Source organism: Callithrix jacchus, chromosome 22 (assembly GCF_049354715.1).
Source record: "Callithrix jacchus isolate 240 chromosome 22, calJac240_pri, whole genome shotgun sequence".
Lineage (NCBI taxonomy): Eukaryota > Metazoa > Chordata > Mammalia > Primates > Cebidae > Callithrix > Callithrix jacchus.
Genome location: NC_133523.1, coordinates 44,809,791 through 44,835,925, shown reverse-complemented (window position 1 = coordinate 44,835,925; position 26,135 = coordinate 44,809,791). Strand labels below are relative to the sequence as shown.

At 45.9% G+C, this 26,135-nt stretch overlaps 1 protein-coding gene and 1 long non-coding RNA gene across 2 annotated transcripts in view; one reads left to right on the top strand and one right to left on the bottom strand.

Annotated features, from left to right (window-relative positions):
* Positions 1 to 32: 32 nt before the first annotated feature.
* LOC144580749 (uncharacterized) overlaps positions 33 to 26,135 on the top strand; it is a 64,211-nt gene continuing 38,108 nt past the window's right edge. Inside the window, exons 1-2 of the long non-coding RNA XR_013530873.1 lie at positions 33 to 168; positions 4,619 to 7,303. This is a non-coding gene — a long non-coding RNA (uncharacterized LOC144580749). The remainder of the gene's footprint in view (positions 169 to 4,618; positions 7,304 to 26,135) is intronic.
* LOC100406082 (myeloid cell surface antigen CD33) lies at positions 10,152 to 24,779 on the bottom strand. Its single transcript, XM_035286743.3, has 7 exons — positions 24,697 to 24,779; positions 24,257 to 24,634; positions 23,773 to 24,051; positions 16,766 to 16,862; positions 16,344 to 16,425; positions 12,698 to 12,853; positions 10,152 to 10,911 (listed from the first exon to the last, which is right to left on the bottom strand). Exons 1-7 carry the CDS (start codon positions 24,731 to 24,733, stop codon positions 10,771 to 10,773), a joined length of 1,170 nt encoding a protein of 389 aa, XP_035142634.3. The 5' UTR covers positions 24,734 to 24,779; the 3' UTR covers positions 10,152 to 10,770.

The following is a 26,135-nucleotide window of genomic DNA, read 5'->3' as shown; positions in this document are numbered from 1 at the left end:
CGCCAACAACTGCCAGGGACCCAACAACCGCTAGAACCCAGCAACTGCCAGGGACACCAACAGCCCAGGCACGGTCTTGCGAGGATGGGTCTCCTCAGTCGGCTGCACAGGGAAATGGGCGTGAGGGGCGTGACAGCCGCCACAGCACCTGCTGGCTCGCATCGTCAGGTGAGTGCGTCTACCCCGCAGCCAATGAGTGGCTACATGGGCTTATTTTACAGCCAATCAGAGACAGCATGGGCTTATTTTACAGCCAATCAGAGACAGCATGGGCTTATTTTACAGCCAATCAGAGACAGCATGGGCTTATTTTACAGCCAATCAGAGACTGCATGGGCTTATTTTACAGCCAATCAGAGACAGCATGGGCTTATTTTACAGCCAATCAGAGACAGCATGGGCTTATTTTACAGCCAATCAGAGACAGCATGGGCTTATTTTACAGCCAATCAGAGACAGCATGGGCTTATTTTTACAGCCAATCAGAGACTGCATGGGCTTATTTTATAGCCAATCAACAACGTAGAAGGAGCATTGCGTCCATAAGCACATGCCTCTGCAGTGCAGTTTGGAGGGCAATTTTCTTAGCAAGGCCTCTCTGGCCCATGCTGATGAAACCATGTTCCTCTCCAACCCTGGGGTCTCCGTTCCTCTTGTTTAACCCTGTTTATTCCTTCTCACACTTTATCCATTACACACTTTCTTATTCATTACATTTTCAAAATGTCAGAGGCATTTTAGCCAGAGCAAATCCATCTGGAATAGGAGCTGGGTAAAATGAGGCTGAGACCTCTGGGCTGCATTCCCAGCGGGTTAAGGCATTCTAAGTTACAGGATGAGAAAGGCGGTGGGCACAGATATAGGTCATAAAGACCTCGCTGATAACACAGGTTGCAGTAAAGAAGCCAGCCAAGGCTGGGTGTGGTGTAATCCCAGCACTTTGGAGGCCGAGGTGGGGGAATCACCTGAGTTCAGGAGTTCAAGACCAGCTTGGCCAACATGGTGAAACCTCGTCTCTACTAAAAATACAAAAATTAGCTGGGCATGGTGGTGGGGGGCTGTAATCCCAGCTACTTGGGAGGTTGAGGCAGGGGAATTGCTTGAACACAGGAGGTGGAGGTTGCAGTGAGCCGAGATTGAGCCACTGCACTCCAGCCTGGGTGACAGAGCAAGACACCGTCTCAAAAGAAAAAATAAATAAATAAGCCAGCCAAACCCCACTAAAACCAAGATGATGACGAGAGTGAACTGCTACACTCCCACCAGCACCATTACAGTTTACAAATGCCATGGCAACATCAAAAAGTTATCTTATATGGTCTAAAAAGGGGAGGCATGAATAATCCACCCTTTGTTTAGCATTTCTTTGTTACCAAGAAATAACAGTAAAAATGGGCAACCAGCAGCCCTCAGGGCTGCTCTGTCTATGGAGCAGTGATTCTTTTATCCTTTGACTTTCTTGATAAACTTGCTTTCACTTTACTCTCCCGAATCGCCCTGAATTCTTTCTTGTGTGAGAACCAGGAACCGTCTCTTGGGGTCCGATTGGAACCCCTTTCCTGTAACAAAAACACTCTTTGCTAAACATCATTTGCTAATGATATTTTTGTTTATGGTTTGACTGTTCCACTAGAATAGAAGCTCACTTTTTTTGTTTTGTCTTATGGCAGATAGAAGGCCTCCACTCCCTATTACAGCAGTCTTCATCTCCCTCTTGCAATAGTTCCCCTTCCACTACTGCAAAGGTTTCTTCTTCCTTTATTGCAATAATTGTTTTGGATAAAATCTTGCTTATTTAAGTGCAGATTGAAGGATGATGCTCACCCTCCGGGGCCTTACTGCATGGCCCTTGCAGACCAGGCCCCAGACAGACTTCCCAAGAGGAGACCTGACTTTGCTCCCTTTACCCCAGCTGTGGCAGACTGACTGCTGTCACTCAAACATCTGCCAGGGCTTCTTCTGCCTCCTTGCTTTGTAATTGATATTACCAGTACTTATACTGCTTTCCTCTCTTCCCTGCTTGGCTGTTTCTGGCTTTTCCTTCAAGGCACAGTTAGAAAGGAGTTTCCTCTGAGCAGCCTTTTCTCACTTCTTTTGCATCCCTGAAAGCTCTTGCTCTTGGGTCCCCCTATAATTATCCTCATAATTCATATCGTTTGCCATCCTTATAGGAACCTTATCATACTGTGTTTTAGTAAGTTACCTATTTCTGTCCCTTTCCCAAACTCTAACCCCATGAACTTGAGCTCTCCCAATTGCTAAAATAACTAATTGAGAAGCCATTAGGCTGAGATGGTTCCAGACCCTTTGTTTCCAGGTAAGCAAATTGAAACCCAACTCAAAGTGAATGGTCATATCCTAGAAAAATGAAACTCAGGCTTTAACCAATCGGAAACGGCCGACTCTAAGTAGAGACTTACTTAGAAAAACCTCTAAGTAGAGACTACCAATCAGAAACCACCAGTTGACCTCTAATTAAAAACTTTAAGGCTACTGTTCCCCTTTAACCAAATCAAATTATTTTCTTTGTTTTGATTTCAGGGACATCTTTCTTATAAAAGTTTTCCTTGTGTGACCACTGGATGGTCTGGCACTTCTGGATTTCAGATTCTTGAATGTCAGCTCAGATAAACTCTTTACAATTTTCATGTGCCTGAGTTTATCTCTTCACATGAGCCAGGCACTGTGTCTTCTTCCTCTTGATGCTCCTGGGGGTGTTGAAGAGGCTAGGTTGCCTGGGGTATAAACCTGGGGTTCCACTGGCACATGCTAGGAAAATTTAGGACACGGAAACACACGAGGAGTTTAGGAACGGAGGTTTAGCAGGAAGAAGAGAAGAGACAGAGAAACTGCTTCCTCTATAGAGGAACGGGTCTTGGAATGGAAAAAAAGGCCACCTGGTGGTGAATTTGCAAATGTTATAGTCTGGTTTGAGGAGGCGGTGTCTGATTGACATAGGGCTCATAGATTGGTTCCATCAAGTATGACTTTTTTTGTTTTTTTGTTTGTTTTTTTTTTTGAGATGGAGTCTTGCTCTGTCTCCCAGACTGGAGTGCAGTGGTGCGATCTCAGCTTACCGCAGCCGCAGCCTCCAGAGCTGAAGTGATTCACCTGCCTCACCCTCCTAAGTAGCTGGGATACAGGTGCCTACCACTACCCACCGCTAATTTTTGTGTTTTTAGTAGAGACAGGCTTTCACTATGTTGGCCAGGCTGGTTTCGAATCCTGGCCTCAAATGATCCTCTTACCTTGGCCTCCCAAAGTGCTGGCATTACAGGCAGGAGCCACTGCCCTTGGCCTCGATCAGATGTGACATTTACATGGTGCACAAGGAAGGCTTGTCATCCCACCCTAATCTTCTTATGCAAATAGGCTTTCCAGGTGATTTTGCAGTCTTGTCTGCTCCTTACAGCACACGTGGCTGGCAGAGAAGGGAAGATGGAGCTGCCATCTTTAAAATGTCTAGTCCTTAGTTCCTGGCGGCATTCACCCATGCAAGCTCCCAGCTTGCAGGCTGCTCTTTGTTAGACAATAATTTGGGTCTGCTTTTCATTAGAAAGAAAAGCCTTACCAAGGACTCCCATGCCCTTGTTCTGGGCCTAAGTAATTTCTTCTTAATTCCCTGTGTCAATGTGGCATATAGTAGGCATGCAGGAAAAGTTTGGAAAACAAAGAAATTAGAAAGAACCTAGGGATTCCTCAAGACCTTCTTCATAAATGTGATAAGAAGACACTGAAATGCACTAAATTGTTTGAAATTGGGCAATATAGTGGTTTCGTGGTTGACCTTGAAAAGAAGAACAAGACAAAGTTCATTTTGTTCAAGTATCTATGTGAACACAGAGTAGGAAGGCTCTAAGTCACTGTTTCTCAATTGGGTGCTTTTTTGCACCCTGATAGATATCTGGCAGTGTCTGGAGTCCTTCTTAGTTGTCAAAACTGGGCTGGGGAGCTACTGACATCTTGTGTGTACAATCTAGAGTTGCCGCTCAACACCTCCCAATGTACCCTTGTTCCTGGACCAAACCAAGGGTCAGGCTACTTATTCTCTTGGCCCACCTGTGGGATCCCAGAGGAAGGAGTTCCATATTCATCCCAGGGTAGCACGAAGATGAAGGATGCTTCATGCTGGAGAAGACCTTGTACTTGGTCCTTGAGGTATTTCATACTCTGGCCAGTGGAGCTCACAGCCTCCAGAGGAGACAAAGCCAGGAGAAGGGAGGAGGAGGAGATGTAAACTCACCAGAATCAGGAAGTAGTTCAAACAGTGACCATTTAGAGGAACAGGCAGAGAGTAGCCTAAATTGTGATCTGAGAGATTAGAGAAGGGAAGGAGAACTGTTTCACAAGAAACCATGAGTGTAGGCCAGTAATTGTGCCTTGGAGGGAGGTTAGAACTACGCACAGTCATGTGATGCTCTCCTTGCTCAATGAGATAGAATGAATACTTGTATCCCCCCACCCCCCATATTCATATGTTGAAGCCTAATTGCCAGTGTGATGGTATTTGAAGGTGGGGCCTTTGGGAGGTGATTAGGTCATGAGGGTGGGGCCCTCATGAATGGGATTAGTGCCCTTATAGAAGCAACCACAGTGATCTCCCTTCCCTGCCTTTCAGCCATGTGAGGACACAGCAAGAAGGCATTGTCTATGAATCAGAGAATGAGCCCTCATCAGACATGGAATCTGCTGGTCCTTTGATCTTGGACTTTCTAGCTTCTAGAACTGTGAGAAATAAATTTCTATTGTTTATAAGCCACCCAGTTTATGGTAGTTGGTTATAGCAACCCAAACAAACTAAGACACCCAGGCCTTGAGTACCAGCTGCCATGACTGCAGATGGGAATCCTCACACCTCTGGATGGGAAACCTGGAAGACAACCTGGCTTAAGGAAAGATGAGTCCAATTTGGGGTGCATTAAAAGCCTGTGGGTCATTCGGGGAGAGATGTGCAGGAGAACATAGGAGATTAGAGCTTAGGAGAGAAGCCTGGGCTGGAAACGTAACTTGTGAGCCCTCAGCAGAGTCCAGCCTTGTAGTTCCCACCTGGATTGAGTTCAGGTCATTTCAAAGATTTACTGAGTACACTTCATGTGCTGTGTCCAAAGCTGGTCTGTAAAAATACGGGACTGGACATAGTACGGTTCTTGACCTGGAGAAGCTTGGAGATCAGAACTAGTTATTAAACAATGATAATCTTATAAAAATATTAATGTAAATTTGATTAAAGAGTAACATTCCTATAGAAAAGGGAACACGTCACAAGTGTTTTACTAAAAGGATTTTCATGGAATGATGACATCTGAGCAACTAGTAGCCAGATCAACAAACAGATTCCTGGGCTAGGAGCAGTGGCTCATGCCTGTAGTTCCAGCACTTTGGGAGGCTGAGGCAGGAGGATCACTTGAGCCCAGGAGTTCAAAACCAACCTGGCCAACATGGGGAGACCATGTCCCTACACAAAATTTAAAAATTAGCCAAGCATGATGGTACATGCCTGTAGTCCTAGCTACTCTGCAGGCTGCCATGAAAGGATGGCTTGAACCAGTGAGGTCAAGGTCGCAGTGAGTCATGATGGCGTCGCTGCATTCCAGCCTGGGTGACAGAGAGATTCTGTCTCAAGAACAAAACAAAAACAAACAAACAAAAAACCCCAAAGAACAGATACTTACCAGAACCTCCCAGAACTCCCTAATGCCCCCTTCTAATCGTTACTGTCCATCACTCCTCACCTCTGCCCCACTGGTCACCAGTATCTGGACTTTGAACACCAAAGATTAGTTTTGCATGTTTCTAAACCTTATATCAAGTACGTCACATAGCATGTACTTTTTGTATCTGGGTTCTTTCACTCAACATTATATTTCTAGGATTCATATATGTTGTGTGGAGTTATTATCTGCTTCTTTCACCACAATTTATCTGTATTACTGTTGATTGGTATTAGGTAGGTTTTATGTTCAGCCATTACAATTAGGGCTGCTATGAACATTCTTGTGTATATTTGAAGAAAATTTGTATGCATTTCTGCTAGGTTTGCACCTAGGAGTCGTTTGTAACCAGAGGAAACCTGTGCTGCTCCTGCGCCACCTCTGGCATCTGCAGGGCTGTCGCCTCCACCTACACTAACCCTTGCTCCCCAGGACGGGGCAGGTCCCTCAGCCGGTCATGCCTTCACTGCCCCATTCACCCTGGATAGTAGCTTCCCATCTGTGGGGCGAAGCCACCTGGGGGTCTGGGCTGGGCGAGGCAGACCTGGAGGGGCACCCCACCACCATGGGCAGGGGAGACAGAGGCAGGCACAGCCTGGCGGGGTCCAGGCTGAGCCAGCAGGGAGTACGGGGCTGTGGGAAGCCATCAGAGGGGGTGAGACTCTGCGGGCAGGTGGGACAGGTGAGCTGGGAAGTGAGAGATGGGCAGGGCTGCCTGAAAGGCAAGTTCATCCCAAAGCAGCGAGGAGGGCACAGCTGAAGGCCGTGAGGGAAACAGGGGTGAGAAAAAACAGGCAAAGCTCTGCCTGCAGTGAGGCTGTATCCTAGTGTGACGGTCACAAAAATATTGTTGAATAGCAAAAAGTGTTTTGAAAGTGTGCAGTGGGTAAAGTGTGAGAAAATAAAGCAGATTTCATCAGGACGAACAGAGTCCTCAGGACTGATGAGGAGCTTGGTTTTATGAACTTGCTCAGGAAAGGCCTCGCTGAGAAGAAATTGGTGCCCAAACATGCCTGACACCGCCCTTGGCTGCTGATTGGCTTAAGCCTTTAAGAGCTCTCGGAAACGGAAGTGGGAGGAGAGACTTGCACCTTCAGCTTCTGATTGGCTCTGGTGACTGTGCGTCAGCTCCCAGAGGAACGTGCCCATAGGGGAAAGCTCTATCTGTCTCACTGATTGGCTGCAGAGAAAGTTTCAAACTACTGATTGGTGGCCAGGCATGAGGCAAGTGGGCTGAACCCAGGTCAACAGTGAAGCCTTCACCCTGCCTTCCCAGCTGGTGACAGAGTATGCCTGGCGTCCCCGCCGTGCCTGGCCTGTGGGCTCCCCGGGCAGTCCTCCATACGATACCCGTATTGAGACTTTGCAAAGTCGGCTTCCAGGAAAGCGGAGCTCCCCTGTCAGTCCAGAATCCCTCAGTCAGTAGATCCTTGGGCCGCCCTCAGGCCTGCGAGGCCCCCGAGCCCCTTGCGGGGTCCAAAGCCAATTCTGGATCAGTCCTGAGGCGAGAACGCGGAACTTCAGAGTCACCGGAAGCCTCCACCACGCCGATCACCTGCCCAGCCCGAGCGGTCATCGCCTCAGACAATCAGGTAACCGCCCCCACGGCCTGCCCCGGCCCGCAGTTAGCTAAGCTCGCGCCAGTCGGCCTCTGAGGAGCTCGGTCCCCTGTAAGGCACCCAGTCGTTAGTCACATGTCACCTCCTGTCTAGACCAGCTAGTCGGGTTCACGCTGTGAGTCACTGGGTTCCCTGAAGACCCAGTCTGTATGTCAGTCATCCATGACCCAATCACTGACTTGGCCTCTTTGGCCTCAGACATGTCCTTCATCCTCTCTGCTGCGGGGTCTAAGGAAATCCGGGTTTGAACCTCTTCCCTGTGTCTCCTGCTCCTCTCTCTCTTCGTCCCCCTCTCCCTCCGTCCCTTTTGGGAAGGGGGTGGTGTCTGAGTCACCAGATGGCTCTACAGCCAACAGAACTCTCTGATGTCCACGCAAGGGACTCTTGTTCCCTCTCGCCAGGTCCCCTCATCAGCATACAAGTCCCCAGGAAGACCCCCCCCCCACCCCCTACCCCCGCCCCTGGGAGCTTCCTCCAGCAGCCCGGATTCTGGGCAGGAGGAGCTGGAAGATGCAAAGCGATGTTTCATGGGGGCTGAGACGGGTGCAGGGAAGGACTTTCCAGACACTCCCAAGGGACTCCCAGTATTTCCTGTGAGTCCACTCACATCTCTATGGGATTCTCAGAGCAGGACCAAGGGAAGGAACTTTAGGGGCAGAAGCTACTTAGGGGTGCACGTGGGCCTCCTGTGCTATCCTGTAACCTCAAAGTCTACTTGTCTTTCCCCCCGGCTCTTCTACCCCCTCATCCTCTCAGGTGAGCTCACTTCCCTTTTCACCTGATTTGGTTTCATGTCTGTCTTTCCTGAGACCCAGAGATGTTCCCACCTTCCCGAGAAAGCTCAACGGTTTTGTCCATTCTGCAGTAGTTTGAGTGTGGATGCAACTGCTGCTCCAGGCATGGGCCATCACCCAGGGTTATGAGGCCAGGGGCTTCTGCTGGGCCCTGGGCAGTAGGGACAAGTGCATTGTGACATCAGTGGGCAGGGGAGCTGGGTATTGAGAAATAAAAGACCACTCAAATGGCAGAAAGTGGTTGCCAAGCATCATGGGCATTCCTGTTCTTTCTCTCTTGCTGGGACATTGGATGTTGTTGGCCTGAGAACCACAGCTCCAGTCTTCCCAAAGGCAAAGTCCCATGGGAGGAGCCATTCCAGGACCCTGGATGGCTGATGTCCCATTTTGTGTGTCTGTAGTGTGAATGCATGAGTGTCCTTGGTATCTATGGTGTATGTGTGTCTGTGTGTGTGTGTGTGTACCTGCAGCCTATATGTGTGTTAGAAGTGTGTGTACATCTGAGTTGTGTGTAATTGAATTTGTATGTGTCTGTATCTATATATGTGTATTTATATGTGTGTCAGTGTTCTTTGGGTGCATATCTGAGTTGTGTATGTGTGTCTGGGTATGTTTATGTCTGGTCGTGGTCTCTGTATTTATGTATAAGGTATGCGTTTCTGTATCTGGTGTGTGTATGTGTACATACATATCTGAGGTGTCAGTGTATGTGTCTGTGGTCTCTGCGTTTGAGCATGTGTGTATTTGTGTATCTCTGTGTGTGGTCTCTGTGTGTGCATGTCTGAATTGTGCATGTGTGTCTGTGTAACTTTAGGGGCAACCTATGGTGTGTGTGTCTATGCGTGCATGGTCAAATACAACTTGCTCAGGGATAAAGTTCATAGACAACACACTGAAGAATAGAATTGTCCCATATTGTCCATGTATCTTTCCTGTGAGTTAGGAGGGAAGAGTGTTTGGGAATCAGCGACCATAGTGTCCTCATGTTTGGCCCTTCCCTTCAGGCTCCGATGTCCACGATCATCTTCGTCCTGAGGGAGAAAGGAACCCATCCCTCGTTCTCTAGTGGCCTCTAACCTTGCTAGTAAGACCAGTAGTGATGTCAGAGGCCTGAAAAGGCTGGCTCTGGGGATGACCAGCTAGTGAGCTGCATTCTGGGGTTTGGGGGATTCAGATAAGGAGTTATTATGGGGAAGGGCCTGATGAACTGGTGCAATAGATCATGAGAGGCCATAGGTGAGGAGAGAGCCAGCCCCAGTGTAGGCACTCGTGAGCAGAGTGGGGACCAGAAAACAAGGCACATAGGTATGTTAGAAGGGCATGAAGTTCCTGTTTATAGGTCTCAGAGCTCTACCAGCAGAGCCCAAGCTTCCTGCCTCTTCATGACTCTGGGGCTCAGTGTAGCCTGGGCAAGAAAGAAACTGTAGGAAAAGGAAAATACTGTCCCAGATTGAAAAAGTGACAATCAACCCAGTTGGATAAAGAAAAATAGCATCCAGGAAGTTACTGAGGCCGAGTGAGAGGACATCTACAATATTAAAAAGGAATCTTATTTCTCTCAAGGTCTTGTAATAGCTGTAAAATGCCGAGAGGATTTTCTGTGAATGATTAATACTTTCTCACCAAAGATTCCCAGAAACCAGCTTTGTTATTCCCATTTAAGTACTGGGAATACCCATGTATCCCATCCTAGTCCCAGAGTTGTACCAATCTCTAGTTAATGCCCATATGGAGTGAGAAGCCCAAGTCTGAGGATGAAAGCACACCCTAGAGGGTCTCAAACACCCCTCACCAGCTGCATCAACCTAGGATGTCACCAGACCCTTCCCTGGGCTCCTGCTACCTCTGCACTGGAGTCTGATCAAGGTTCTGCCCCATACCTCTACCCACCAGAAGACACTCTGGCCTCTGAGAAGACCCAGGCAGGGGAGCTGTCACTGTCTGTGACAATTTGAACTCAGATACTTCCCAACTCTGCAGAAGGGCTTGACCCCAGAGGTTGGGGTCTTAGTCCTAGCCCAGGAAGGCAAAGGGGTGGGAAGCATCCAGACCTGCTTTAGTGGGATGGATGGGGTCTGGGGTGGGGCAGACAATCAGGAGTGGATGGTGCTGGGCTCACCTCTCTGGCTCCTTTTCCTACTCCTATTTCCTGACAATGTCCCTCCTAAGAACAATGTCTGTCTATCTGCCTCTCCTGGCTTAGCCACAGGGAAGGAGGATGTGCTTGCTAAACCCCTTTGTCTACTGATCTCTTCACTGTTTCTTTAAATATCTTGCTTCATACCAGACACGCATGTGCACACACACACACACACACACACACACAGCTCTGGAGGTGAAGGGGTAGACTTCACATTTGATAAAGGAGAAAATTAGACTTTCTGATTCGATCATTTTCTCCAGTTCTGCCCACCAGTCCCAGTGTCACTGAGTAGAAGAGGAGAGTCTTAGGCCTAATGGGGAAGGATAGCACTTCATGGCCACTTATTTTTGGCTCAAACTGATCCCCTTTTCTGGTGATGTGGGACTCGCCTGATGTTGAGGGACTCCCCTTTCACCCAGAAGAGGGTGAACCTAAGGAGCTCACCTACCTGCCTTCTGCTGCTGGATTAGGGGCTGGGAAATGGTGGGTCAGGGTATCCTTTCTCAGATGAGGGGAGATGCAAGACACCTGGCCTCTGTGTTGTTCCTCCAGTCCTGGGGTCCGAAAGTAGTCACCTTCTTCTTACCCCTAATCAGAGTTCTCTTTTGGTGTCTCTTGGACCATTTGCAGGATTTATAGCTGCGCTTAGAGGGGAGGAACAGGAACAAAATGAGTCGACATTATCTTGTCTGGTCCAGAAGTCTGTCAACTTTTCATGGTGTAATAGGTTGATTGGTATCACCAGTCTGTTATGACCATAGAAAGATATGTGACTCAGGGATAAGGGAGTCACTTCTGGGATAAGGGAGCGGGGTTTAGGTATCAAACTTTTTTTTTTCCTTTTTTTTTTTTTTTTGATACAGATGCTCTGTCCCCCAGGCTGGAGTGTAGTGGCGAGATCTTGGCTCACTGCAACCTTGCCTCCCAGGTTCAAGTGATTCTCACGCCTCAGCCTCCTGAGCAGCTGGGATTACAGGCATGTACCACCACGCCCAGCTACATTTTGTATTGTTAGTAGAGACGAAGTTTCACTATGTTGGCCAGGCTGGTCTCAAACTCCTGGCCTCAAGTGATCCGCCTGCCTAAGTCTCCCAAAGTGTTGGCATTACAGGTATGAGCCACTGTACCAGGCCCACACATTGTTTTAAGCAACACCAGAATCTTCCATTTGTTTATCTAAGGGTCATTATGAGCTTATGGCATAATGCTTTCACCCCTCTCATGGTTTGGGTGCTGCTGATGAATTTGGGGCTGGTTTTCTTAAACTGATTTTTATCTTTTAAATTAGACTTTTTAGGAGGATGATTGTGAGCTGCTTTCTGCCATCTCAATTTGTACATCTACCTTCGAGGTCACTTGGAAGGATAAGATGTTAGACCAATAATGACATGGTGACAGCCTTTCCTGGAGGAGGGATATGGATGCAAACAGATAGGGAGGAATACATCAGAATGGGGTCCAAAGAGTGTAGGATGTGGCAATGGAAGAGTAGACTGGGTGAGATTCAGAGCAACGTAGAATAGAGGTCAGCATACTATAGCATGTGGGCTGCCTGTTTTTATAAATAGCATTTTGTTGTAACACAGCCATATAGTTCATTTGCAGATTGTCCGTGGCTGCTTTGGTGCTACAATGGCAGAGTTTAATAGTTGCAACAGAGACGATTTTGCTTGCAAAACTGAACATGTTTACTATCTGGCCCTTTGCTAATACTGGTTGACCATTTCTGACTTAGAATGTCACATTAGGATATCGTTCTTGTGGGCTGGGGATCTAGGGAAGTATTTTGACTATGGTCAGCTCTGAGTTTTAGAAAATTCCCCAAATGCTAATATGTGATTTTCCTTGTAGCAGAACATAAAGAAAGCGGAAATCCGAGTAGGAGACAGGTGGGATAGAAAGGGAAGATTCAGGAGTGGAGAGAGATGATGTTGGAGGGCAAGTCAGGGAAGACATGTATGGTGGTGTTTTGACCAGCAAGTACAATGGACATGTTGCTGATATAATTTTAGGGATCAAAGGTCACTAATGCCTTCCATTCAAGGGGGAAGGAACCAGTATGTGCCAAACTCTCACTGCACCAGGACTGGCATTTTTCATGCGTACTTTTATCTAATGCTCCCAGGATCCCTGTGAGATAGGACTTCTTGCACCTATTTCACAGAGAAGGAAATGGAGACATGGAAGGTTAAGGAGCTTGTGTGATATCATACACTTAGGAAATAAAGGAGCACAGATTTGATTCCAGCACTCTCTAATGACAAAGTCTAAGATGATGACACTGTAGCAGGAAACTCACATAATGTCTATAAACCCATTGCCTGTAGGGTGTTAAATCTCCAAGAATTAGCCTTTGGTCCCCAACCCGTAGAGGATGTGGATCTTCTAGCTGAGCCCAGTGCTCTTGTGTGTTCCTCAATGGGTCCTGACCTCTGAGTATTCAGTGGAAGTGTCCTTGGAAGGATTCGTCCCATGAAAGCTGAAGGAAGCATAATGCAGCTCCTCGTCCATCCCCACAGTAGGGGCGGCCCCTGAACAGCTTGAGGTTTCAGTGGGGCCATGTAACTCGGATTTCCTCTGGTGTTCCTTATGGAGAGAAAAGAAGGGGGTTAGAGCAGGGCAGTGAAGAGGGGGACCGGGAGAAGGTAGAGAGGGTCAGTGAAGTAAATTTGACTCTGACAGAACATTTATTCACCGTTTCATTCTTTCCCCAAATGTTTATTAAGGCCCCACTTATTCATTATTTAACACTCATAGCATGTGTTGATTCCCTGTTCTCTTGAATACACACACAGACCAATGTGGACAAATTCTGGGCAGCTACACTGACATCATCTTTAGCATCTATGATTTTATCCATTTCACAGACCAGGAAACTAGGTCTCAGAGAGCTTAGGTAATTCCCAAGGTCACACATCTCTTGACCCTAAACTCAGTCCCAGATCTTTGGGACCTCCAATGTGCTGGGCACTGGATCCTCAGAAGGGAAGAAAGCAGAGCAGGGGCCCTGTGATTTCTACTACTGCAAGGGAGGAAGACAGAAACAGACTGGTATTTGCAAACTGTGACAGTGTGTAGCTGAACGGGAGAAAGTAGAATGATGGAGGACTAATAAAACCCAGCCTAGTCCTGTGGAGTTCACAGGGCGGTAGGGGAAGCCATGGGAATGCAGTTAGCTCAAGGGGTGCAAAGTCCTACACAAACAGGGGACATATATCATTGGAGACACAAGAGCAGATGCTGGAGAAATGGCATTTTCTTCTGCAGGCCCATTTCTTGGTTCTAGATATGGTGCAGTGTTTTTCAAGAGTCCTTCAACTCACAGTTTCTGCTTCCTTTCCTCCCGTTCTCTCTTGAACTCTCTCTAGTCAAGAGATCTTCCTCCAGCAGAAAATCAGATCTGCTTTGCTGTCGTACTACTTAGCTACATGCAAATAGTCATTTCTCAGACTCTGTCTTACCAGACTTACCAGCACTTGAAACAAATGACCAATCTCTCCTCCATGAAGCTCCATCTCCCCCTGGCCACCAACACTAGAGCCTGCACTTTCTTGGTCATTGGCTCCTACCCAGTTGCCACTCATTCTCAGCTTTCTCACCATTTACACCTCATCTCCCTAACATTAAATGCTGGGGGGTTCCAGGGGTGTGGTCCCCTTCTCTTTGTGGATTCATCCACTATTGGACGTTGCTATGGAAGCCCCCAACCTCTGTTTCTCCCATAGGGACCCCTCTTCTGAGCTCCAGACACTTGCCTGCTACTTGTCATTTCCACTTGGATGTCTCAGAGGCACCTGAAACTTACAGTAACCAAAATGATGTTTGCTGTACACTTGAAAATACACTTCTCCTTCAGCGTTGGCAATTTTAATCATTGGCAATTTTATTTTTTAAGTTTGAATTCTGAGTAAATCACATGAACATCATTATTTGGCATCTGTAGACATCTATGAAATCTATGGAGTCTTCTTAGGCATTCATGACATCTGTGGACCCTCCTGTGACATCTGAGACAGCTATCAAGCAGAGGTCGTGAGCTATCTTTGCTCAGCCTTGCATGCACTCTATCACTCCATTTACAAATATTGTTGACTCCACCTTCAAGGTATATCTGGAACCCAATTTCTCTACATCAGATTCATCATTCTTACTTGGAACTAAATCCAAGTCAGTCATCTCTTGGTTTGATTTTCTGTGTAATCCTCTATTCTGGTGTCTTCTTTTCTGTTCTGTGTACTAGAATTTGTCATGGAGCAGCCAGAGTGACTCCCACTAAAATGAGTGTCTGTTCATGTCACTCTTCTGCTCTAAATGCATAAATAACTATGATGAACTTAGGACCCTGCAATATTTGCAGCTTCTCTGTCTCTTTAACTTCATTTCCTACCTGCAGTTGCTCAGTCCACAGCCCACACCCGACATGTAACTCTGACTTATCCACACTGTCTTAACTGTTGTTTCTCTAAAACATTCAGCTGTGCTCCAGCCTCAGAGCCTTGCTGCTCCCTCAATGATTCTCTAGTGCTCACACTGTACTCCTTTTCTTCCTGGAGGTGTTTGCTCAAAGGCTATGCTTTGGCCTTTAGGACTGTCCAATCCATTCTCCTATTTCATTTCTTTCCATAGCACTTACTTCATGCCTATTTCATGTATATTTGCACTACTTATTTGTTCATTATTTTCATACCTTTCACCAATTGATGTAAACCCCTGATAGGAGGAATATTTTATATTTGTAAAATATGTGTTTATAAAACTGGCACAAGGACCTAGAACAATTGGCAAATGGGATTATATAGATATTTGCAGAATGAATGGGTGCTTATTGACCCTGTGTTCAAAAACTTTACTGTGGTGTTCACTTTAGTCAGAGTTAAATAAATTTAAAAAAAATCAGAGCTTGAAGGATGCACTGGAGTTGGGCAGGTAGCTATTAGGAATATGAGGAGGAGGGGACGACAGCTCAGCAATGATTCTGAGATGAAAAACCTTGCTCTGCTTGAGGTGATTGAGTGGCTAATGTTGGGGGAGTCCTGATGGTGATTCTGGTTTTCCTGCCCCAAATACCAGACCAAGTTGTTGGAATGCCGGTCTTTCAGCAGTGTGGAGAAGCAGAGCATTTCAAACTTGGGAATGATGAGACAATGACCTTTTAGGGAGCTAATGCTAGTGTTCTGGAGAGGAGAAATGGGAGATAAGGCTGTAGCAGAATAAGGAGTGGGAGGGTATCTTGGCTCAGAAGGAGTGGTTGTGTTAAGCCGTGTTCAGAGGAAGCTCAGACATGCATCGTAGCATACTGGCACAGGAAGAAGAGATGGAGAACTGGGGCAGGAGGGGTCCAGGTCTGTGGTTGGTTAATGGGAACAAGAGTGCCATCAGTGAGATGGAGAACCCATTAAGAGAAATATGTTTAGGGTTGTGTCAACCAAGTGTTTCTGATGTTTTGACATCTGGGTCATTGCTGACCCTCAAGAGGCTGCCTCGCCCAGGGATAGATTTCTAGAGATGATGAAGGACTTGCCTACGAGTGTACCTTTCATGTGTAAACCAATCAATCTAAAGCCCACACTACCGACTGGATCTTTTATTGAGTCTTACACTCTAGGCCACAATCCTCCAGCCCTAATTAACCCAGGGCCACATATGAAACAACTAGAGACAAACACTATACTCCAGAGTCTGCTGAAATTGTTCAAAGTAGCCAATTGTAAACCTGGCTAGCATGCTTATCCTGTCTTGCCCATTCTTTTCCATGAAAGCCACAATAAAAGCTCTTGTCCCATTTTCCCTTTGCCCCCTCTGCTTCCTGACTGATCCTGGTACTTCTCTACATGGCTTTGCATGGTGTGTGCCCTCTCCTCTTGGGAATGGTGAATAAGAAACTACCTTTCCAGTGGCCATTGTCTCCTGATCTGTTGGCCTCAACATACCTGAATAAAATTAAAACCTACAATGTTAAACAGGAGGAAAGACGATGAGCTCAGTTCTGGAAATGCTGAATGTGGTATGTCTGTGGGCCATCTTGGGAGGAGGTGTCTTCAGGGCAGACTGGATGTCAGGATACCCCATCACTCACCAGGGAGGCTGGCCCTCTGGCAGGGTAGGTGTCATTTTTGCCCAATGCTGTCCTGGCTGCTTTCCTCCTGTGGATCTTCACTCTGATGGGAGACACCAGGGTTTTTGAGCCTGGTTTTCTCAGGCTGTAAGGGCATTGTTTTGAGTCTAGAATGAGGGACTTTGGCAGGTAAGGGGTGGGATTAATCCATGAGCCTTCAAAAAGACTTAGTAACAAGGTCTCCTTCTACCTCCCACTTCTTAGACATCTGAGACCAGGGGCCTAGAATAGACCCATGCCTAGCCCAGTGGCTACAGGTTGGATTCTGTACACCACCACACTCCCTGCCCTTTCTCCAGCCCTCACAGCCCCTCCAGGACCCTTCTACACCAGGTCCATCCTCTTCACCTCTGGCCCACACCTGACCCAGAGAAAATGCTCACATGAAGAAGATGAGGCAGAGACAAAGAATGAGCAGGGCTGTGACACCAGCTCCCCCGATGGCCCCCTGAACCACTCCTGCTCTGGTCTCTTGTTCCCCTGCAGACAAAAAAGACTTAGGGTGAACTCTAATCTTGCTAAATAGGTATGTGTCTCCTCCCATGCTCTCTAGCATGTAGAGAGGGTGCCTTCATCTCCAAAATGGGATTCAGCTCCTAGATCTTCCCACTTATCATGGGACATCAATATTGACTATGACCGTGAGATGAAGCACACAGTGCACCTAACACCTCTTGTTCAGCCCTCTCTCTCTGGTGCACAAAACACCATCTCTTCCAGCACCCAGATTCCTCTCCATCCTAGATTTCTCTGAAATGGACCTCAGAAATAGCCACTGAAGTACTGTGAAGCTCTGAGCCTCTTTGGGGTGGCGTGGAGAGAGAGAGAGAGAGAGAGAGAGAGAGAGAGAGAGAGAGAGAGAGGGAGAGGGAGAGGGAGAGGGAGAGGGAGAGAGAGAGAGAGAGAGAGAGAGAGAGAGAGAGAGAGAGAGAGAGAGAGAGAGAGAGAAGAGAAGAGAAGAGAAGAGAAGAGAAGAGAAGAGAAGAGAAGAGAAGAGAAGAGAAGAGAAGAGAAGAGAAGAGAAGAGAAGAGAAGAGAAGAGAAGAGAAGAGAAGAGAAAGAGAAAGAGAAAGAGAAGGAGAAAGAGAGAGATTGAGAGCACAAGCACTGGAATGCTGATAGGCCTTGTCTCTTATTTCTTCCCACTGACCCCATCACTCAGGGTCAAATTTGGTCCTTTTGGCCTTCAGAAGAGCCTGGAAGCAGGGTGGGTTAGGGAGGTGATTCTCAGGTCAGACCCAGGCAGTTCTTCTGGACCTGCCTGTCTGTACCTCCTAGATCCCAGCACTCAGAGTCAGAGGCATGTCTCTGAGCATCATCTGTCAACAGTTTGGTGACCACTATTGAGGGAACTATTCCTGCCTTCACTGAGCTTACTGTCCAGTGAGGGACCAGATGCCATTATTAATTGGAATACGGCAGTGGAGAGAGCATTGGTCTTTGGACAAAGGTCATGGCTAAGGGTTGAGTTATGGACAGTAGAAAAAAAGTACCCTAAAGAGGTTTTTAGGGAAGTGTGATTATTCTACATGATACTTTTATGATAGATTCATGTCATTATACATTTTTTAAAAGCCTGTAAAATGTACAACACCAGGAGTGAACCCTAATGCAAACTATGGGCTTCGGTTGACAATGCTATGTCAGTGTAGGTTTATTGATTGTAACAAATGTATCACTATAATGAGGGGTGCTGACAGTGGGGGAGACTATGTGTGGGGGTAGAGGGTATATGGGAAGTCTTTGTACCTTCTGCTCAATTTCTTCTGTGAACTTTACACGTGAAAAATAAAGTTCATTTAAAAATGCTCCCAAGATGTCCAGTGACTAGAAGAGTCCACTCAATTTTGCTCTGAAATTAACACTACTCTAAAAAATAAAACCTATTAAAAATGCCCCCATTGAAGCAAAATGGCTGACCAGAGGTACCTGGAGCTCATCCTCCCCTGTGGCCCCCGGACAGGAAAGGACCAAGGCAATGAATAAACAGCAAAGATTTGAGTGGCATGTCAAAAGGAGAGTGCTGTAGTATAGCAGGGCAATGGAGAATTACCTGTGGTAACTGGAAGTCCAAGAGGGCAGCATGGAGGCACCCAGCCTTTGCAGCTCCATCTCCCCAGCCCAGATTGGTCTGTCCCAGAGACAAGAAGGATTTCCCCTTATAGGGAAATAATAAACAGAAGAATCCAACCAATCCCCACTGCCACTGTGGATCCCTACATTCCTTACTACAGGTGAATCCTACAGTCCTCACAAGCTCTGAGCACAGTTGGAAGAGCTGCCAGGAATTCATGCAGCTGCATGGTTCTGGATTAGGAGCACATGGTGTGCACTCCCAACTCCATAACCGACCCCTGTGGGCAAGCTGCTACAACATAGCACCACCTTGAGACCACAGCCATCTCTGGAGTATACCTCCTCTGGGGGCCAGTGGCCATGCACCTCTTCATCATTGTAACTACATCTTCATTCCCCTAAACCTGCACTGGTGGCTGAATACCACAATTAGATCTGCATGGAGCCTGAGCCCAGGACTGGCTGTGACTCTGGTCCTGATCAGCAGGGAAACCAACCCCTGCTACCTGTAATTCCAGCTGGAGGAATAGTCGTATAGTCCCACTCAAGGTGAATACATAATTGAGTTGGCCAAGCTACTGTGCACACTCCCCTGAATGGGAGAGGCCCCTGAGCTAACAAAGAGCTGATACATCCCCGGGCTAGGGGAGAGGTTATGTGCCCACACACAGACCCTGAGAAACATGCCTCTGGCCTGCCCAAAGGCCACTCTCCCACAATTAGGGCCCGAGAAACAGCCATGTGGGCCAGCCCTGTAGACATAACCCCAGGCAGATTGAGCAGCTATGTGCTTGCCTTCTAGTCCCGAGAAACAGCCCCATGGTCTACCACCGGCTGGTACACCTTCTAGGCCAGCTGAGCAGTCGTACACCCATATCCCAAACCCTAGATGAAGCTCTGAGTGCTGCTCCTAGCAAAAACACACCTAGGCCAGCCAAGAAGTCATTCAACTTCATCCTGGCCCTGCAAAACAGCCATGTTGGCACCTCCAGCAGACGTGCCCCAGGTCAGCCAAGTAGTGGGACACCTGTGCCCCATTGTTTTAATTCATGACTTGAAAGAGAAATTTAACAGAAAGACAGGTATCATATCCAAGCAGAAATCCTCAGCTTAGAACTCAATAAATGAAATAAAAAACCGCAATCGAGAGTTTCACCAACAGACTAGGCCAAGCAGAAAAAATAATTTCTGAATTTGAGAGATCTTCTGAAATAACACAGGCAGGTAAAAACAAGAGAATAAAATAGAATGAAGAAACCCTATAGGATTCATGGGACACAATCCAGCAAGTATTCACATTATGGGATTTCCAGATGGAGAAGAGAATGAAAAAGTGTAGAAAACATATTCTACGTCAAAGAACAGGTGAAGACTTCCCAAGCCTTGGGAACTAGAAGGACATTGGGGTCCAGGAAGCTCAAAGTACCCTCAAAATATTCAACCCAAACAAGTCCTCTCCATGCTCATTATGCCAAATTGTCAAAAGTCAAGTAAAGAATTGTAAAAACAGCAAGGTGAAAGTGTCTAGTCACATATGGGGTTATTCTTATTAGACTAACAGTGAGTTTCTCAGCAGTAACATTATAGGCCAGGAGAGAATGGGATAATATACCCAAAGTACTGAAAGAAAAAAAACTTAGCAGTCAAAAATAATACACTAGTGAAATAAAAAGTTGGCTTTTTGAAAAAATAAATAAAATTGATAATCATTAGCTAAGAAAGAGACAGAAGACATAAATGAATAAAATCACAAGTGAAAAAGAAGATGTCACAATGGTTAGCACAGAAATACACAAGATCATTAGACACTACTGTGAACACTATGCCAATAAATTTGAAAGTCTAGAAGAAATGGTAAGTTTCTGAACACATATAATCTACCAAGATTGAAACAAGAAGAAATAGAAAACCTCACCAGACAAATCACAAGTAATGAGATTGAGTGAATAATAAAAGTTCCCCCAACAAAGAAAATTGCAGGGCTAGATGGTTTCAGTGCTGAACTTTACTGAACCTTTAAAGAAAAAAAAAAATACCAACTCTTCTCAAATGACACCAAAACCAGAAAGGAGACAATAAAAAAAGAAAACTACAGGCCAATATCCTGATGAACATAGATGCAGAAATATTTAACAAAATACTAGCAAATGGAATCCAACAATACATCAAAATGATAATACAGCATGATAAAGTGGGATTAATCCCAAAAGGCAAGAATGATTCAACAGATGCAAATCAATAAATGTGATACATTATGTCAACGGAATGAAGGACATAAACCATATGATCACCTAAATAGTTGCAGAAAAAAAGCATGTGATATAATTCAATATTGCTTCATGATAGAAACTCTCAATAAATTAGGTACAGAAGGAAAGTACCTCAACAGAAAAAAGGCCATATATGACAAACCCGTGGCTAACATCACACTGAATACAGAAAAGCTGAAAGCTTTTCCTCTAGGAACTGGATGTCCACTTTTATGACTCTTATTCTACATAGTACTGAAAGTCCTACCACAGCAATTAGACAAGAGAAAAGAATAAAAACCATCCAAATTGGAAAGGAGGAAGTTAAATTGTCTCTGCAAATGACGTGCAAAAACCTAAAGACTTGGCCAGGTGCAGTGGCTCATGCCTGTAATCCCAGAACTTTGGGAGGCCAAGGTGGGTAGATGGCTTGAGGCCAGGAGTTCAAGACCAGTCTGGCCAACATGATAAAATTCCATCTCTTAGAAAAACAAAGCAAAACAAACAAACTACCAAAAAACCCTAAAGACTCTAGCAAATAAAACCTCCTAGAACTGACAAATGAATGTCGTAAATTTGCAGGATACAAAATCACTGCACAAATATCAGTTCCATTTCTACACACAGACAATGAACTAGCTGAAAATAAATAAAAAAGGCAATCACATTTACCATAGGTATAATAGAATGAAGTACACCTAGGAATAAATTTAACCAAGGAGGTGACCGACCTCAGCAAGAAAAACTACAAAACACTGAGGAAATAAATTGAAGAAGATACAAACAACTGGAAAGACATTCCATACTCGTGGATCAGATGAAGTAATATTGCTAAAATGACTATACTACCTAAATAAACCTACAGATTCAAACCAGGCTCTATCAAAATACCAATGTCATTCTTCACAGAATTAGAAAAAAAAATCTTAAAATTCACATGGAACCAAAAATAGCCTGAATAGTCAAAGCAATCATAAGCAAAAAGAACAAAGCTGGAGGCATCACACTACCAGATTTCAAAGTATACTACAAAGCTGCAGTAATCCAAACAGCATGATATTGGCAAAAAGCAGATACATAGACCAATGATACAGAATAGAGAAGACGGAAATTAACCCACTATCTACAGCAAACTGAATTTTGATGAAGGCATGAAGAACACTCATTGAGGAAAGAGCAGTCTCTTCAATAAATGATGCTGGGAAAACTGGTGCCATATGCAGAATAATGCCACTAGACTCACACCTCTCATCCTGTACAAAAATCAATTCAAAATGGATCAAAGACCTGAATATAAGACACAAAAATATAAAAGTACTAGAAGAAAACATAGAGGAAATGCTTTAGGACATTGGTGTGGAAAAATATTTTATGAATAAGACCTCAATAGCACAAGTAACAAAAGCAAAAGTAAATAAACGAGATGATATCAAGCCAAAAAGCTTGTATGCAATAAAGGAAACAATCAACAGAGTGAAAAGGCACCTACAGAATAGGAGAAACTATTTGCCAGCTGTTCATCTGACCGGTGATTCATATCCAGAATATATGAGGAACACATACATCTTGATGGCTCAGAAAACCCCAATCTGATTAAAAACTGGGTAAATTATCTGAGACATTCCTGAAGAGATGATATACAGATGGCTAACAAATATATAAACAATTCTTAACATCACCAATCAACAGGGAAATGCAAATAAAAACCACAATGAGGTAACATCACCCCAGTTGGGAGGACTGTGATAAAAAGATGAAAATTAACAAATGCTGTTGAGGATGTAGAGAAGTGGGAACTCTTATATACTTTTTGGCCTGAATGTAAACTAATATAACCAATATGGTGAAGAGTATGTAAGTTTCTCAAAAAACTACAAATGGAGCTACCATATGATCCAGCAATTCTACTACTGGGCATTTATACAAAGAAAAGGAAATCAGTATATTGAAGAAATGTCTGTACCTCCATGTTTATCGCAGCACTAGCCACAATAGGAAGATATGAAATCAACCTAGGTGTCCAACAACAGATGAATGAATAAAGAAAATGTGGCATATACATAGTGGATTATCATTCCACCCTAAAAAATAAAGAAATCTTGTTATTCACTATAACTTGGTTTGAGCTAGAGGACATTTTGTTAAATGGAATAAGCCAGGAACAGAAAGTGAAATACTACAAGTTCTCACTCATAAGCAGAATCGAAAGAAGTTGATTTCATAGGAGTAAAAAGTAGAACAGAGAATAATGACTGGGAAGGTTAGGGGAACAATGATAGGGAAAGAGATTTGTTAAAGGATACAAAATTACACCTGGAAAGGAAGAATAAGTTCTGGTGTTCTATACCACTGCAGGATGACTATGGTTAACAATAATACATAGTTTCAAATAGCTAGAAAGAGGAAATTGAATGTTTCCAATATAATGAAATGATAAATGTTCAAGATGAGGGATATGCCATTACCCTGATCTGGTTACTATACGTTATTAGTATTGAAACATCATTATGCAATCCATAAATATGTACTATTATTATATATATCAACTGAAAATAAAGTAAAATACCCCAAGACATTCAGTGACAGGAGGGAGATAAAGAGCATTATTTGGATGGGGAAGAAGGAAGTTGCTAGTCATTTCCAAATATCCTTATCCAAGGTGCCTGATGTCTACCTGTGTCTAACTACAGGCCTTGCCTCTGAACATTTGACTCAGAAAGTCTGATCTGACCAAACCTGATACACACTCAATGCCAGTAACAGCCCCGGGCAGGGAGGCTCCTTCTTACCCCGGCCATCTCCTAGAAAGATACCAGTGGTTGGGTTCTGTGGAGCATCTAGGAGAGGAAGAGAGGATTTCCTTTATTTGGGGGTAGGGGATGAAATAAGGGTAGACATATCCCCTTACTCCTGCCAGAAGCCACAGAAATGCAGAAGGGACAGGGCTTATATCCTTCTAGCTCCCAAACTTGGCCAGGCTTCCAGGACACTAAATGTCCCCAGCCCCAGCCCATCCTGTCTCCCCTGCACCCTCAGAGACTCCAGCATCCCGGCCCAGCACTTACAGGTGACATTCAACTGGATGGTTCTCTCTGTGGTCACAGCAGCTCCAGGGAACTTCACCTGACAAATGAGGTTGGTGCCATGGTCCTGGGGCCGTGGGGTGATGATGAGCACCGAGGAGTGGGTAGTCCTGGGGCCCAGGGAGGTGGGGGCAGCTGACATCCAGGAGAAGATGGGGGGTGTTCCCTGGTCACAGGCCCAGGGCACAGAGCAAGTCAGGTTTTTGGAGTGGCCAGGGTCTAGAGCTCCAGGGATGAGGATATTGGGTCTGTGGGCCAAGTCTGGTGAGGAGAAAGCAGGGGATGCACGATCAGGAGGGAGGGTCCAGGTGAGGCCCTGAGAGAAGATCAAGCTCTGGTCAGGTTCCCCCTGTAAGCATGACAGGCTTTATTCCTAAACCCCTCCCAGTACCAGGGTTCCATCCCAGCCCTGCCCTGCAGTACCCTTCAACTCCCCTTGTGGCTGCTTCTGGAGCCCGTGCCTCACCTGTCATATGCACAGAGAGCTGGGTGGATGTGTAACTGTATTTGGTACTTCCCATCTCTATCCGAAAGAAGTATGAACCATTGTCCCTCCTCCTGGCATCTACAATGCGTAGGGAGCAGTTGTTCTTCCTGGGATCCCCGAGAAGGCGGAATCGGCCCTGGGTCTCCTCCTGTACTTCTCGATCTGGGTTGTTTGTGGCCACTGGAGAGTCCAGGGATACAGTGGCTCCTTTCCGGAACCAGTAACCATGAACTGGGTTATTCCTGAGGTAGTGGGGTGGGAGGGAGAAAGTGCAGGGCACGAGGACGCACAAACCCTCCTGCACTGTCACTGAATCTTGCACTTTCAGCCAGAATCCTGAATCCTTAGCCAGGGCCCCTGTGGGGAAATGAGGATCAGCTTGGCCCAGCCCCACAACCCCTCTCCCCGCAGCCACTCACCTGCCCACAGCAGGGGCAGCAGCAGCAGCGATGGCATCTCTGAGGTGGAGGCTTCCTGGGCTCCCTGTGTGAGAAGAGAAGAGGAAGAGGAAGGGCTGCAGGGCCAAATGGGAAGCTGGGGAGGAGCAGGAAACCTCAACCCTGCACAGAAGAGGAAACTCAGACCCACACGTACTCAGAGCTCATTTCCTCCACACAGATTGGACAGATCACTCATGGGCCACAGATGCCAGAGACCCACCCAGAGAGGAGAGGAAATGGAGCAGAATCTGGTTCTTGCCTCCTAGGAGCACCAGAGCCTAGACCAGTACCTCTGGTGACATCTGAGGCATGGGATGCCCATGTCTGAAGTCCTTCCACTCTGAGGTGCTTCTCTGTGCACAACTGTTTACACCAGGGCTGGTCACTGCAGTCTGGCTTAAGTCACAGCCTCACCTAGATCCATGAGGTGATCGGTCCAGCAGGATGTAGGATTCTATAGGGTCCATGGGAGTGTCTGGGGCAGGCAATGAAGAAGAGTCCTAGGTAAACTGAAGGTGGCAGCCATTTATTTATTTATTCATTCGCTAAAGATATAGTGAGGCAGCCATTTATTTATTTATTCATTCGCTAAAGATATAGTGAGTGACAGATCAGAAGCACCATCATCTTGGACAAACACCACCACTTTAAGTTCCAGCTCCCTTTCTAGCCTAATGCATTTCAAGGAAATCACTTCTCTTCTAACTACAAGCAGCCAGAAAGAGCAGACAGTAAAACACGGGTAAGACAGCTAGGGCACAGAGAGAGCTGGGGGGAAAGTCTCTTGGGTAACTGCCAAACTTAACCCTCATACAATGGGCTCTAGTAAAACGGTGGGCCTTAATAAGCACATTCCTTTCCCTTCAGGTGCACTAAGATAGGGAAGCTCGGGGTGTAGGCCTGTAGCTCCAGAAAGATGTATGGGAAGACACGCAACTCTCCTTCCTAGATAAGCACAACAAAGAGATACAGAAGCAGTCCAAACCTCTGACAAACTCTCCCACCCTAAATCCTTAAAAACTCTTAGTCTGTAAGAGAGTGTGCCTCTGACCTAACTCGGCCAGAAGCTCCTCTCAAGTTTGTTTTCTTGAAAACCTGTCTTGACTGGTGAGCCACCTTTCATGTTTCTTCCCCCCTTTATTTAATTCTTACAGTGAACCTTTGTGTATAAGTGAGGCTTGAGAAGAGATACCACTGACCTGATTTCAAGGCAGCCCTTGAAATGCTCCCTATTCATAGCCTCCTGTCCTCACCACACACACATACTGTCTGGCTTTACAGCTGTGAAAAGGGGAATTTGCCATGTGTAACATATTGTGAATTTAAAAAAATATGACTCTGGAATTTTCCCCTGGCAGCTAGTATGCTGATTTGCACAGTGTCAATGACATCTACAAAATAATAATCATGGGCATCTT